This window comes from Kogia breviceps, chromosome 19 (genome assembly GCF_026419965.1).
Source record: "Kogia breviceps isolate mKogBre1 chromosome 19, mKogBre1 haplotype 1, whole genome shotgun sequence".
Taxonomy (NCBI): Eukaryota; Metazoa; Chordata; class Mammalia; order Artiodactyla; family Physeteridae; genus Kogia; species Kogia breviceps.
Genome location: NC_081328.1, coordinates 20,598,279 through 20,614,607, shown reverse-complemented (window position 1 = coordinate 20,614,607; position 16,329 = coordinate 20,598,279). Strand labels below are relative to the sequence as shown.

Genomic DNA, 16,329 nt, shown 5'->3' with positions numbered 1-16,329 from the left:
GTGCTTTCCATTCAAAGAACACATAGGTCTTGTCATTAAGGGCAGGTGAGGAAGGGTACTTTGGCAACTATCATATATCGTAATGAAATATAACAGTAGATGATCATTTTGAACATTAGACTCTAAGCATCTTCAGGGTTAGGAATGTATTATTTACTAAAGGACCTAGATCTGTGCCCCCTAGAGCTGGCATCAAAGGCTTAAAGTCTAGTTTTTGCTCTATCATCTACCAGCTGGTGATTAAAGGGCCTTAATCTCTTGAGCTTGAGCTTTTTCCCACATGTACAGTTGAAATAATTCCTGACTAATCTAACCCAATGGGATTGTGGTAAGGTGCAAATAAAAAAATTTATACAGTTTTTAAAAATAAAAAGTATTGGGCTTCCCTGGTGGCACAGTGGTTGAGAGTCCGCCTGCCGATGCAGGGGACATGGGTTCGTGCGCCAGTCTGGGAAGATCCCACATGCCGCGGAGCGGCTGGGCCGGTGAGCCATGGCCGCTGAGCCTGCGCATCTGGAGCCTATGCTCCGCAACGGGAGAAGCCACAGCAGTGAGAGGCCAGCGAACCACAAAAAATAAATAAATAAATAAATAATAAAAAGTATTATTATTGTTAATCAATTTCTGCTGACCAATTAGAAATTCAAGGGAGAAAAATACATTTTAGTTAGGGCTATGCAGAGAAGTCCTCATAAAAGAGGGAAATTTTGAGACAGTTCTTAAAACAAGCAGGATTTAGAAAGAAGCGGGGGGTGGAGAGAAGGGAAGGAGAGAGGGAAGAAAGAATGAAAGAAGAAAACATTCCAGATAAGGGGCAGTAGAAGAGATCAAGCAAACAAGGTAGATGAGCTAAAGACTTAGGTCTTTTCATGGAACAGCAAAGGCTACATTGTTAGCCTTCATTAATAGGCTGATGTCAAATATCAAGGTAAGGAGGTATCCTGAAGGCAAGAGAGAATCACTGTTGAGTGGGAGAATAACTTGGTAAGGGGGCATTTTAGACACTGAATTTTGTGGTAGTGAGCAGAATGGAAACTATCTGGAGGGGAGAGTGAGGATCACAAGTAAACCTGTCGCAGTGTCTCTGGTATAAGGTGAGGAAGGGTCTAAACTAGAAAGATGGCAGTGGGAATTTAAAAACTGAAAAGAAGGGGGAGGGAAGAAAGGAAGGAAGGAAAGGTGGGCAGGAAAGGAGGGGTAGAATAATGGAACAGCAAACAAAAGGAAGAAGTCAATGATTTCTGCATGATGGGGGCAAAGGGTTTGGTTACTTGGTTTTTTTTTGTTTTTGTTTAGCTTTTTGATAGGGGAGAGGGAGAATCAGAAGAGGTGAAGGAAAATGATAGGAATTTACATTTAAACTATATGGAGTTTGATGTCAACACAAGATATCCAAGTGACATAAAATTGCAAGGAGGATGGAAGTATAACTGATATTTTCAAGGCTGGGATGGAAGGACTCAGAGGGGGACTGAGGGGAGTTTGGGCCTAGACATGCAGAGTTAAGTCAGCAAAGGGAATTCAGCAGGTGACTGGAAGTTCCAGACTGGAGCTCTGGAAAAGATTCAGGAATACAACTTCCCTTCCTTAAAACATTTTAAACATTTGAGGTCTAAATTTCTTGACATAAAAAAATATATGCATTTTATACTTCTGAATCACTTTGGAATTTTACCCCTACAAGCAGAACTATGTGAAAGACATAGCCGTTATCAGTGATAGGCCTTATATGTAGCAACTGATAAAAGGATGGATATAACACACAGCGAGAAGGAAAGTGGCCATCATCAGTTTCCATCCAATTGAGGACTTACATTTTGCTGGGTAAACTCTCGGAACATAGCTGCTAGCCTGTCATCCTCGATATCACAGTCAGTTTTGATAGCCACATTCAGAATGTGAATTGGTTCATCCCTGGGGATCTGTAACCCAAGAACACAAGGCAAGGAAATTAGGAGGCTGGCTAATACGGAGATGAAGAGAAGTTATAGTACTTGGTAGGATACCTGAAAAACAGATATGGCCCACTGGACATTTTCTGCTAGTATGAATAAGCAAAATGAAACCACTGCCCGACACCCACAAGGGAGATTAAATAAAGACACCTAACTTTAAAAAAATAAGGCAGCAAAGGCATTAGCTAAAGGCGGCCCCAAATCTTGGCTCGATATGAACTTGAAGACCACTATGTCTCAACTTTTTCACCAATAGAATGGGAATGAAATCATTTGCAATATCTCTTCACAGAATGTAAAGGAAAATGAGTGAAAGAAGCCATCTAAACATATTCCCATATAACATATTTCTAAACAGTGGAAGTATCAAACCATGGGAAAATAACCTGGTAGGGAAAAAACAGGACGTGTTTGCAGAGAAATGAAAAGAAGGGAAAGAAGGGTTTAATAAAAGGACAAAATCTGAAACAAAATGTCTATTTTTTCTACTATCTGAAGTCCACAATTCCTTGAAGACTACGAAAGCACTGCTCTGCAAATATACAAGCCATTACTGAGTAAGAATTAAGGCAATCAAAGCTCAAGTCTTTGAAACAACATTCAGAGACCTAGAGGCAGCTGCAATGGATATAGATGGCCTCATTCTACGCTACAGATTCCATGATTAATACAGTGGTTTTTATTTTTAGGTTAGAATTTATATTCCACCTGTTTCTAAAAATACTTTGATGAGGCATATAAAATTAAATAATATAAAGTAGGGTAAAAAGATGAATTCTTCTCTACAATGTTCTACAATCAGAAAGAGAGTACATAGTACAAATCCTGTATCTGAAGGAGCAAAGCAGTCTCCCAAAGGGGACACTATACCTTGTCTTCATCATATAGAGATGTGTGACCTGCCTCAGGGAACGTGGGGCTTTGGGGTGGGGAATCACAGAAGCAGCCCATCACTTCATCAAAGATCCTGAAAAATACCAAAGAAACACCCACGATGAAAACCCAAGTGGCAGAAAATCTAAGTGGCAGGAAACTAACGCTGCCATTGCCAGCTGTGTCTAAAAGAATAATCTATCCTACCCTGCACTCAATTGTCAACTGAATAGAATCACCAGTGGCTAGAAGTGACATGCAAAATTTCACCAAGTAGCAGAAATTAGAAGGATGGATTGTTTAAACTTTAATAAACCATATATATTTTTTCTTTTTAAGAAAGAATGATCTGAAGCTTTTTTGTTTTGTTTTTTTCATATGTAAGATATGAGCAGTGCTGCTGTCATCATCGGTCTTAAAGTAACAGAAAGAGCCTGGGACTACAGCAGTGACAGACCAATGTAATTACCCCTCCCCCTAGGGTAATGCATCAGTATACATCAAGAGATAGATGCTGAATGCATTTAATCAAAAGATGTATCGTCTCTGGTGGGACTCACTCTAGTGTTGTGTTTAATTTCTCCTGACATTTCACTCATCACAGAGCAGACAGTTTCTTGTGTTAGCTACTAAGGAAAAGATGGGTTTTGTTTGTTTCTTTTTTTCTGACCAGGCTCATATAACAAGTAGAGGCTTGTAGAGTCTGCACAGAGGTGGAAAGGGAAGGACCTACACCTCTCCCAGAGCATATACCGCAAGGGCTACATCTCCTTAGCTGGCCCGTGGCTAATCAGGGGACCTCTATTCATTTGCAGAAATCTGAGATGCCCAAGGCTCCCCTTGTATAGACACAGTTCCATGGTGCCTTACCTGACAAAATCTTCAAAAGTCCGAAAAGAGACCATTCCGCCCATCCGCTGACACGGTGGAGTGAACGAGTTGTCCAGCAGCACATCGCTGACACTAGCTACGTGAGTCATGCCATAGTGGTTGAGGTTGGAGGAGAAGGACATTCTAAATGGTAATTCAATCAAGTGCATTAGACAAGGAGAGTAGGAACAAGGACTGGGAGAGTCACAACAGGGAAAAGGAGCTGGGAGGAAACTGAAGTAGGGTCAGGTTGCAGAGCAGGTTTGGTTTTTTACCCACTATAGATAAGGCTGTCTTGCTAGATTCACATGAACCCTTCCACTGGAATTTCCCCTCACACAAACAATATATATTTTTTTTTAACCAACCCCGCCCCAAATTTCTCCCCATGAAAAATCTAAGGACTGTCAGTAATATCATGGTGGTTTTAATACCATGACATCATGACATGTCTAAAGAATGAATAGCACATAGGAGTTAAAAACCATCCTGCATCTTCCCCTTCCTTAAAACATTCCCTCTTTTAAAAGGATGTAAACAAGCCAAGTGAGTTGTAACTAGGCAACACTTAAGGCATTTTTCTCTAGGAATTGTAATAGATTAAGTATTCACAGATAGATATATGCATGTCAACAACAACTCTAAGTCATTTGGAATGGTTTAGTAAATCATTATAAAAAACACAATTCGTCAGAGAGAAACAAGTAACAATCTGTAAAAGGAACTTTACTGAGGTATCTATTTTTTCCTTGAATGGGCTGATGGGGAGCACAGTTATGAGGATTACAGCTTCTCCCTTTTTGAAAGAGAGACAGTTTTGCAGAATTTCCTTTTTTATATTTAAATACATTTCTATACCAAAGTTAACATATCTTCATTGACAGCCCTTAATGAATCCCAGCAAGATACAAAAGGGCAGAGCATGGGTTTCAAAGTATGTGTAAGCATGACAAACAAGTGTAAATGGAGATGCTCAAAGAGAACTGATTTGTTCAATCTAAAAACATAATGAATCTGGATATTCCTTGATGCACCTCAGCAGTATGTACTGATAGATACTACTGTAAAGTGCTTGTGATGCCCAGTCAATCAGGACAGCCTGTTAGGAAGGACCAAACTAAAGGATGCCTCCAGGACTTGCCCGACATGTTACTGGCATACTGATCCGAAGCACTTTCAGAGCGAGGCAATCAATGGCACTTGAACTTTGGGGAGCTGCTCAAAAATCTCCTTGAAGTGCACTGCCTGCAGTGTTGCAGGGGGCAAGAGAGCCAGCAAGGTGGACTAGAGATCTGGGTACATACCGTACTCTATTGTGAACTGTAATTATAAAAGGCAATGGAATTTTTTACAGAATGGGAGTGCTGCTCACACAGACTATTAGAGACTGACACTCCCAGTTTTTATTCCTTTGGTAAACGATGACTATGAAAAAGTACTTCAACTGTTGACAGTACCAGGGACTAGAAGGTAGAGTGGGAGAGGAAAACATTGATACCATGAATGAAACAGACAAATGAAACACACATCAAGCAAGTCTTACACGTGGTGCTCACTAGAAACTGGGATTCAGAGCTGTATGAACTCAAAAGTGCTATCATCCTTTTCTAGGATCACCAAATATATTTAGTAAAGGAGCAAGTTTGTGAGGTATTGTATCTTTTCTTCCTGCCTGGCATTAGACAGGAAAGAGAATCCAGATAACCCTTAAAGGGAACCCAGTCTGAAGACGCTAACAGTCTATGTTTGTGTCAAACACGGGGTTAAGAATCTTTTTCACTCAACTGAACCCCATCGGAAATACCCACATTTCAGTTTCCCCCACTACTATGCTCTTGGACCAGGACAGCTAAAGGCAAGCAGGAGTTGAAGCAAGCCCACTCTTCAAGAGCAGACAAGAGGACCAAACAAAACACTCCCTTTCCTCTCCCCATCCAAATTGGATGCCAAAAGCTATACACAGTTTTGATTACTTAATATTTAAAGGGAGAGGGACAAAATAAACATAAGCCTATAAATATTTCAACAAATAACTGATCATCTACAAAGACGTCAGCATCAACGTGTTACGGCTTTAAGCACTTTGTGGATTCCAGTCAGAACTGCTATCCTCTCAAACTTGCATTGTGTTGCCTTGCTTGGCTCAGGAGCAAAAGGAACTCGAAATATTAAAGTATCACTTGTGTTATGCTGGCCTGGAAACGTTTCACAGGACTACACACATCGAAACTTCAGATACACTTTTCCAATGTAATCTCATTACAGGTCTGAAATAAAACTTGACTTTCACAGCATCATAACACTTTACAGAAAAATAGCTAAAAATTGATAAAACATGAGATCAGCTATTTCTGCATGTGTGTTCCTCTAAAAGAAGAAGCAAATTAGAGAAACTATAAATTGCAAAACTGATGAACAATTTGCCAGGATAGGAGTAACCATAAGGGTTTCTCCTCTGAAAGCCCCAAACAGAGAACTTAGCAAAATAAGATGTTTACAGCAAAGCTGAACATCGGGCAGAGGATTCCCCTACTGTACACAGCTAGATGGGAGCTGTTCCATATTGAGGCTTTTCAAGCATTGCTTTTTGAATGGCTGAAGAAAAGCTGAAGACATGTTTTCCAAACAGAAAAAATAATTTAGTATGTCCAAAGGGGAGCTCAGGACTCCCTAGCAGAAAGATAACATGTTAGCTTGTCAAGTGTAGTGTTATCTTTTTCCCTGATTTTCCTAAAAGGTGCTTTTAATTGGAGAAAAAACAAAAAACAAAAGAAACTAAACATACGGTACCTGTTTAGCGTGGGGATGTTCCCTCTGTAATTAAACAACCACAGTTAGTTATTGATAGGATAGTGAAAGCCATAATAAAAGAATTGTCAGAGCAAATACAGACCAGTCGTGAGGAGCCCCAGTTTGGCAGCTCTGGCATTCGGCAGACATAATTAAGTGCTCATTACCCTTCAACCCCCACCCCCACCCCCCCGTAGGTCTCCTGACCTACCTCACCACAGCAGCTATTGATGGAAAGGGTCAAAATGTATTTACCATGGAGTTTTTTTTATAGCTCTATTACAAAAAAATAATTCAGAGTAAGGATAAACCACAGGCTCATGAAAATTAAAGCTGTATAATATGGTAAATTATCTTAAGCTTCAACAAGAAATACAATTCTCAACAAAATTCTTAGAGAATCTTAACTTGTTCCTATTTTACTAAAACTGCAATAAGGAGGTTCAGAGAAGTTGATTCCACAGCCTCTCCCACCTTAATTGATTTTCTAGGATGTGTGATGAACCTACAAACTCTCCTCTAGAGAAAAGAAGCCAGGAATCTGGGTGCCCAGCTCCCTTTTCTAATTCTCTTTAACCCTGCTCTTCCTCCCGTAGACTGGGCTGGGATGGGGGTAGGAGGTGGTGTAGGAAAGGAGTGTACTCTGTGCCATAGGAGCTTAAAGGAACTGAAAAGCATGCAGGAATGTGATGATTAATGATTCTATGACTAGAGTGGTATAGACTATTAAAAAATGAATTAATTAATATTTTTAAGTGAAATGAATTTAGGGCAATAATGACTTTAAAAAATTGCTGTAAGCTTAAAATCTCTAGGTCTTCCATAAATAAAACCTTAACCTAAATTTGGCTAGGCCTAGAATTTCCTGAGAAAGAATACTTCCAAATCGTGAAAGAAAGACTAGGATAAGAATGGAAAGTAAAAAGCAAGTTTCCTGCATTCTCTTTGGTCTTTGACACCAATGCTTTTTTCCCCCCTTTAATTTGACCTCAGTCATTTCCTCAACTGAAAAAAAAAAAAAAAAACCACCCTTATTTTCAATGTTAAAAGGGAAAAGTTATACATCCACAATTTAGGAGTCCTGTAAGGGGCTTGATGGGTTGATTACCTTAACCTTCTAACACTCTTTCATCAGCGTTTAATCATTGTTGGGGTTTTCTGGCACACAGGGGACTTAATGGGCAGAACATAGTGGGTGGTGCTGATGGTATGTGGAAGGAGGAGAGTGGGAGGAAAATGATGCACTTTCCATGGCAGTGAAAGGAGCAGAACAGACTGAGCCAGCCATATAAATAAAGAGCTGTGACATATTGCTGCACACAAACTGTATACCTCGTGTGATTTGTGAGTAGCAATGCTCTTTGCATCAAACCTGTATCACAGAGCAAGTTCATAAGGCAGCAAGAGCCACCTCCGAGTGCAAAAACCTACACCTTTGCTGTTTGGAGTCTTTGAGCCTCTTGTTCAGGGGAATGAGTTTCATTTTACAAGAGGTCCTTAGTTATAATGCACTTGGTCCTCATCAACAAACAAAAAGTATGCACAGGTTCTAGAGCAGAAGCAGAAAACTAACAGTAAATGTTAATGAAAATACAGGAAAGTCTCCCTTTTAAGATATAAAAAGGAGTCTAAAGAAAAGGGCCACCTGCACAGTCTCTAAACTATAAGTCTCAGTTCAGAGAGAAGAACCCTACAACCAAAGCAATCTCAGGCTCCTTCCATCCAGGTTTCTCGAATTTAGAAACCAGTATAATCTCTCCAACTGTTAACCAATTTTTTACACTAATAAAATGGTCTCACTGCTTCTGTGACTACTCTAATCCCTTAGGGAGTCTTCACAGGATGAGGGCCAAGTTTTCAGCAGAAAAAGGCCTGAATTGAAAAGAACACCACCAACAAAAAGCCAGCCCTTCTCCATCAGCAATCCTCAAGCTCTCACGGGAAGCCCCCTGCTGCTTTGTTATAGGAATCATGCACCATCTACACAGTATGGGATAAGAACAAAACTCCCAACATCTCCAGTTTTTAAAGGACTGACCTCAAATCAATCACTTAAGAGGTAAGTTTAGAGTCAGCTTATCCCCTTTGGTATCAATAGAATAAGATTCTGTGGGTCTGTCAGGGAGGTGAGCAGAGAAGGAAGGTTAAACTCTCTACCACCAGGTAAATACTTAGCCATGTCCATAACAATCATCTATATATTTTGTAACTCTATACAGGGGCTATTTGATCAATTTAAGAAAATGACTGATGTGGCATACTGCACACTATTGTGATACAGTAGAAAGCTAGCTCAGTGGTCTGCACAAAAATAACCAACTAACATAGAGATTGTATGAGTCAAATAGCCCACTTATATAGCTAAAAATAAAATAAAATCTGCCACAGTTCACTGCATACTCATCATGCAAAAATTTCTCAATCTCTGATAAGGCAATCATTGCATTTTCAAATACAAAAAAGGAGTATAAATTCACTTGTAAAGACACCTGTTTAGGCTCTTCAGAGCACTTATAATGATGAATCTTCATTCACAATGTTGTGAAAAATATTAGAATCATTTTCCTTCCAGTAGATTAGCTCCATTTTACAGATGTGATAACTGAGAAACCAAAGGGGAAGCTTTCCAAGGACACTGCTAAATATGATGTCAAAAACCAGAATCTAGCCCTGGCATTTTCTCATCTCAGCTCCTGAGGCTAGCATTCCACATCAATGTAGACTAAATTTAAAAAAGGAGAAGAGAAATCCTTTGAATTCTGAGATGCTTGGCATTAAGTCACCTCTGATTTCACTGACCTGCCTGCCTAGAATGGCTGGAGAGCCTGCTTCAATACGAAAGCAATGTCAGAGTTGCTGCCTGCTGGCTGAACCCTCTTTATTTAAGGAATACCAACTTCTCTGGCAGTCGTAAGTTCTGAGCCTTTTACCATCCCTTCCAGCTGAATTTCATTTTGCTTGATTCTAGCTGGCCCTACATAAATCTTTTATCATATAAAAATGCTCCTGATGGGCTTTCCTGGTGGTGCAGTGGTTGAGAGTCCGCCTGCCAATGCAGGGGACGCGGGTTCGTGCCCCGGTCCGGGAAGATCCCACGTGCCACGGAGCGGCTGGGCCCGTGAGCCATGGACGCTGCGCCTGCGCGTCCGGAGCCTGTGCTCCGCAACGGGAGAGGCCACGACAGAGAGAGGCCCACGTACCGCAAAAAAAAAAAAAAAAAAAAAGCTCCTGATTCTTTTGCCTTCTAACTGGAAGGGGAAAAAAAGACCCTATATGAAAATGATGGGGATGCATGCAAACAAGCAGTGGTTACATGAAGCTGTAACTGAAAGCCAGGATAGGGCAAATCTTTTGAAATCAGGCAGCAAAGCAGAATCGGAAGAGGTCGGCTGAATAACCTACTAGCAGTCACTAACAGCAGTACCATAGGAGAAAGAGCAATTTGACTGGCTGTGACCAGTGGTGGCCTCCTTGTGTGACTATGCTTCTGCAGGAGAATCCAGACCAAGAGCTGTAAAACACATCTGAACCATGTATTTCTATTGGCATCTCCCCCACCACCTCCTTGCAGCTCAGATGCCCGGACTCCACTGCAGAGCTTTTGTTTACAATAAAATGATCGTTGCTTCATTCACTTGCAGCCCCTTTAAAGCCCCTTCTTGGCTCTGCTGGAAGATTTTGCTCTTTCTGAAACAAGTATGCCAACAGAGCTACAACATATTACTATCGCCTGCTACATAATTAGCTACAAACCCACAGCACAAAACTACAGGGATTTACAGGTGCCCTAGATTCTGCTTTTCCTTCGCCCTGGAATCAGCTAGTCTTCCTTGACAAGAAGGGACCTTGGGCTACCCTAATGATATATTGAGAGTTTTAAACTCGACTCTCCAATCTTCCAAGGCTAGAGTGCCAAAACAACACAGCAGAGACCAGAAGCTGAGCCATGGATACAGGAAAGCACTTAAACCTGCTGAGAATCTTCTCTTATGCCAGATGCTTGCATTTTATCAGCAGACTACCCTGCATGAAGGAAGCAAGCACTGTAGAGTTTTATTTATTTATAGCTCATTCTGGCCTGCTAACTACAACCAAGTGCTCCCACTGCTAAAAAAATTCTGCAAGTTGGACGGCTTTCGAGTGTCTCAGTATGAGCCAAAGAAGGGTCTAATCTCTGGGTGTCAAAGATGATCAGAATCCTCAAGAATGGCAATGGGCTACCGATTAGCCCCATAGAAGGCTTCTGATTTCTAAACTTCCTCACAACCTTCTTCATGAAAGGAAGGTCCAGAGGCCATCCACCAGCAGCTAAACTCTGAAAGTGCCAAGCAGCCAAAACTCAGTCATGGCCAAAACATGTGGTATCAGGGGAGAACACAGCCGACCTCTTCTGGATGCGAGACAGGAGAAGAGGAAAATGCTTGAATTAAAACATTATAACATAGAAGGCCAAATTCACAAGGAACAAAGAGCAGAGAAAGTGCAGTGCAACTCAAATTAACTAAAGTATGGACTTCCATGTAAGAAATAGGTGGAAATAAACACCAGTAAGTCTTCACCCATCATGTATGTACAGAAATAAACAAAATGGACTTCCATCTTCTGCATCAATTGTGGTGCTTATTTGCATTACAGATTAAAAGTTTAAAAAATGAACTATGTTCACTAATATGTATTACTTATGAAAATCATTTGGAGTTTTAAATTCATAATATGCACAGCCATATGCATAGCCATAGTTTAAGGGATAATATACTTGACATATGTTTGTATAAATATTTTAGAAGATCAAATATATAGGAACTTGTTTCCAGATTATTCTGAGTTACTTAATATGTCCAAAGCTAAGTAAAATCATGAATGTCAAATGATTTGATGAATCGTCAAAAATACATTCAGGAAGAGGCTTTAGTGTAACAAGCTTTTCCATCACCAGCACCATAGAGTGCTAAAACTAGGGTTTCAGAATGAGAAAAAAGACACACACACACACCACCTCCGGCTCTAAACCCTGAGCCTCGCTGGAAGAAGACAGAGAAAAAGGAATGCTGAATGATAACAGTCTGAGCTCCAGGATTAATCCATGTAAAATACTGGTTGAACTCACTAAAGAGCTGGCCTGATGGAATCTTAGACAAAAGAATTAAGTGCTAAAAGTCTGAATAATAATAAAATGTTCTTAGTGCAGACCAGCTATCCTGACTACTCCTGCACCAAGAAAAATACTGAAGAAACTCCCTCATTTCTCCTCTAAGGACAATTGTTAACTGGCTACAAATCACCTTTAAAAAATGACAGCAAAAATCCCCTCCCCTCAAAAAAATTCACATACAATAGGACATAGTCTTTATATGCTAAGAAGATAAACAAGGAAAAAAAATCCACACATTTCCCATATGTATAGGTGTTCCATATATAAATATATAGGTTTCTTACTATGCTTAAGTCAAGTGCAGCTGCTGTTCAAGTGAAAGGAATTTAAGAAGAAAAGGGTATATCTAGGCCAGGAGCTTCCTTTAGTAAAGCTCTAATATCTCGATACTCTAGTGCATAAGACCTGAGGACGCCGAATAACTCGCAACTACAGTTCCCATAAAAAATTTGGAAGTCTTACATAGAAGATCAGGAAATAGATAACATACCTTGGCTGAAGCCTGCCTAGCGAGAAGGATGATGAGAAAGTCACAAAGGTAAGAAATTGTTTAGTCATCTGCTGCCTTTTTAAAAAAAATATTGTGAGGAGTTTTAGAAAAAAACAGTCAAATTATACTGAAACACAGAGTAACTAAATGTCAAACAAAAGTTTCAGTCCACAAGATGAATAAGCACCACAGATCTTCTGTACAACGTTGTACCTAAAATCAACAATAATACATTGTATACTTAAAATTTAAGAGGGTAGATCTCATGTTAAATGTTCTTTCCACAATAAAATTTTTTAAAAAATTTAAGTATAAGAAAATGTCAAGCAATACAAAGTCCCACAATGAATTTAAACAAAAAGGTACCAAACATGTTGGCCACGTGCTAATTGCCCAAATGCACAAAAAAGGGGGTTTCTTCTCCCTTCTCAGAGGCTGCTCCACTTATTTGCAATGGCAGCTGCTTGTGTTTTGCCTGCTTCTCTAAAAATCAAAACGTGCAAATGGGACACGGTCTTCAATCCAAGTGGCATCTAAGGCATTTTCCTGAAAAAATACTCTGCTGTTGTCAGTTTGCAGACAAAGAGCAGTGTTTCATCCCAACCCACGGAGGCTAAATCACTAGTCAAAAACAAACCACAGGAATAGAATTCCACCAGATGACCCCATACACAACAAGAGACTGTAGTCTTGCTTTGATAATACAGCTTAGAAAGATACTCCCAAGGACTTGCTGGACAAGTTTAGTCTACTTCAAATGAATGTCTGGGGACTTCCCTGGTGATCCAGTGGTTAAGAATCCGCCTTCCGAATGGACTTGAGGACACGGGGAGGGGGAAGGGTAAGCTGGGACGAAGTGAGAAAGTGGCATGGACTTATAAATACTACCAAATGTAAAACATATAGCTAGTGGGAAGCAGCCGCATAGTACAGGGAGATCAGCTCGGTGCTCTGTGACCACTTAGAGGGGTGGGATAGGGAGGGTGGGAGGGAGATGCAAGAGGGCGGCGATATGGGGATATATATATATATATATGTATAGCTGATTCACTTTGTTATACAGCAGAAACTAACACACCACTGTAAAGCAATTATACTCCAACAAAGATGTTAAAAAAAAAAAGAATAAATGTAGAAAAAGAAAAAAAAAAAAAAAACGGATCCTCCTTCCAATGCAGGGCACGTGGGTTTGATCCCTGGTCAGGAAGCTAAGATCGCAAATGCTGCCGGACAACTAAGCCCACGTGCTCTGGAGCCCACGCGCCACAACTAGAGAGAAGCCCGTGCGCAGCAATGAAGACACTGCATGCTGCAACTAAGACCCGACACAGCCAAATAAATAAATAAATAAACAACTAAAAAAAAAAAAAAAAAGAATGTCTGGCTAGAAATGGGAAGACCAAGTACCAGGAAAGAAAATGCAAAAACTGGTTAAAGAATGTATGTGTTTTCTCCCCCAAGAATTTTTGGTTTGTTAACCCCAAATATAATATTGGGGAAATATAAAATTCTGTTTAGCATTAGATATGTAAAATATGTATATTCATATGCCTGTTCTCTGTTCTCACTGAACAATTTTTAAAGCATGTGTAAAATACTGTAGTATATCCACAGTATCAGAAGTGGATGATTGCTGTAACTACTAAAAATAAGCAACATAAGAATAAAAGTTTGTAAAGAGAAAAAAAAAATCTCTCCTGGGGGTACTACCATTAACGTAAAACAAAGAGGACTCAGTGTGATTGTCCTAATTAATGCTTGGTCTACAGTTGAGTTGTCTATGTGGCTAGGAAGTGCTGGAAATATGGCTAGCCTGTATTGAGACATGCTGGAAGTAGAGAACACACTCTAAATTTCAAAGACTTTGTAAAAAGAAAGGAAAATATCTGATTAATAACTTTTTATTATGTATTAAAATGGTATTTTGAGGGACTTCCCTGGCAGTCCAGTGGTTAGGACTCCACGCTTCCAGTGCAGGGGGTGGGAGTTCGATACCTGGTTGAGGAACTAAGATCCCACCTGCCATGCAGCGCGGCCAAAAAGAAAAAAAAAGGTATTTTGGATACAATGGATTAAATAAAATGTTATTAAAAGTAATTCTGTCTGTTTTTTATTAAATATGGTCATTAGAAAATTTTACATTACATATGTGGCTTGCATTATATTTCTGTTGGACAGTGCTGGTCTAGTAGTAGTGATTCTCAATTGTAGATGGTCAACAGAATTATCAGAGAAGCTTTTTCAAAAAGTGGTCCCCTGGACTCTGGTTCAAAATTAATCCTAATCTTAAGAGCCAGGAACCCATATGTGTATTTTTAAAATACTTTGCAGATAATTCTGAACATCACTGATGCCCAAGGTTAGTGGACACAACTGTGTCCTTGAGCCTTACAGGAACTGAGAGTAGAATAAACACTGGTAGATAGTGTCCTATAATTTATTTCTGTAGAATTAGAAACAATAATGCTTATGGCCTGCTTGTTCAAAACAGTAAGAACAGAAAAAAACCAAAGTACTGAGGTTAGAAAAAAAGTTGGAACTTGACTCAAAACTAGCTAAAACTAAGATACCCTAGAATTCTTCTGTAAGGGTGGCAGGCCTATGATATAATAAAGAATTTGGCCTTTGTCCCTGGTTCCTGGGAGAGAGACTCTAAATCCTTGGAATTTCTAAAGTAATAGAAGTGCCTTCATTATTCATGAGCCCCTTGGATCACACCTGAGTTTATGCTAAGAGATAACTCAGGACAGGGGCTACTCACTAGGAAGACCAACCATGTGATTAGAGGGTCAGCTGGACCTCTGGGGAGCGAAGACAAGCTGGAGAGTGAGTTTAATCACATGGCCAATGAGTCAATCAATCGTAATATTGTAATGAAACCCTGATAGAAACTCTGGACACTGAAGCTCAATGGAACTTCTTGGTTGGTGAACACACTGATATGCCAGGAGGACGAGATACCCTGATTCCACAGGGAAAGAACTCTGTGTTCAGGACCCACCCCGCCCCCAGACCTTACTCTATGTATCTCTTCACTTGTCTGGTCCTGATCAGTATCTTTTATTTTAAAAACTGTGATCGTAAGTATAGTGTTTTGCTGAGTTCTGTTAAGTTGTTCTAGTGCATTACTGAACCTGAGGGGTCATGGGAACCCCCAAATTTGTAGCCAGTTGGTCAGAAGTGTGGGTGGCCTGGGAACCCAACTTGTGGCCACATCTGAAGTAGTGGTAGTTTTGTGAAGAACTGAGCCCTTAACTTGTGGCATCTGATCTAACTCCAGGTGGTAAGTGTCAGAATTGAATCGCAGTACATCAACTGGTGTCAGGATAAGGTCATAACTCCAAATTGTAACAAAAACATTTATAAGAAAATATAAAATCTTACAAACTAAATTCAAGTAGCAAATCTGTAATAACTGAATAAGCCATGCTCTAAAATTAAATATAGCATTCTGTAATTAAATCTGATAATACATCTTCTATTCCTAAACTAACAAAAGGATTTTAGACCTAAAAATCGTTAAAGCAATTTTAATGGTTTTCTGGTTTCCACAAAGATTATTTTCTCTTTCCTCCTTTATTTTCCCTATCTTTACCTTTACATCTACATCAGTAATAATAATAATCCAGCAGTTTATAATTCTGTATACACACAACCAAGGAAGACTTTAGAAAGATGACAGGATTACTGTTCTGTTCAGGTCTGGTCTTTATCCAGAGGAATGTGTACACCTCAGTTGTTGGGAGGGACACGTATACAAGTTTTGAAACCATATCAGCAATAACCAAGGTTCACACCCTTGAGATGGAAAGGTGAATAAGATTTCTTAACAAACAGTTAAGAAGCATGCCTCTCATTTTCCAATCAACTTTCCCTCACCAAACTGGACACAGATCCTCAAATTTAAAAGTACGACAGGGAGAGCAATTCAGAAAGGCAAAAGGGGAGCAATGAGGGAAGGAAGGAAATCACAAGCAGCTCTGTGGCCTGACTACAAATCACTGCCCAAAGGGATGAGGTAGTAGAAAGCAGGAAGAAAAGGAGAATGTTCCGAGAATTACAAAGAGCATTAAGTTTAGCATGTAGTTCTCTACAATTATTCAAGGAACACAGGAAAAGAAAGAAGCCTGAGCACCGAGCCCACGTGTGCCATGAGTACCTCGCTGCTCGCTGAAGGACAGCCATTCGTTTCTAGAAAA

At 39.9% G+C, this 16,329-nt stretch overlaps 1 protein-coding gene across 8 annotated transcripts in view; it reads right to left on the bottom strand.

Annotated features, from left to right (window-relative positions):
* Positions 1–16,329, bottom strand: part of ACACA (acetyl-CoA carboxylase alpha) — a 375,954-nt gene that overhangs the window by 197,674 nt on the left and 161,951 nt on the right. For all 8 annotated transcript variants that reach the window (XM_067020788.1, XM_067020791.1, XM_067020790.1 and 5 more), the window contains 4 exons: positions 6,489–6,512; positions 3,699–3,842; positions 2,826–2,922; positions 1,815–1,922 (listed from right to left, as the gene is read on the bottom strand). In XM_067020788.1, the coding sequence (XP_066876889.1) occupies positions 1,815–1,922; positions 2,826–2,922; positions 3,699–3,842; positions 6,489–6,512 (373 nt within the window). The remainder of the gene's footprint in view (positions 1–1,814; positions 1,923–2,825; positions 2,923–3,698; positions 3,843–6,488; positions 6,513–16,329) is intronic.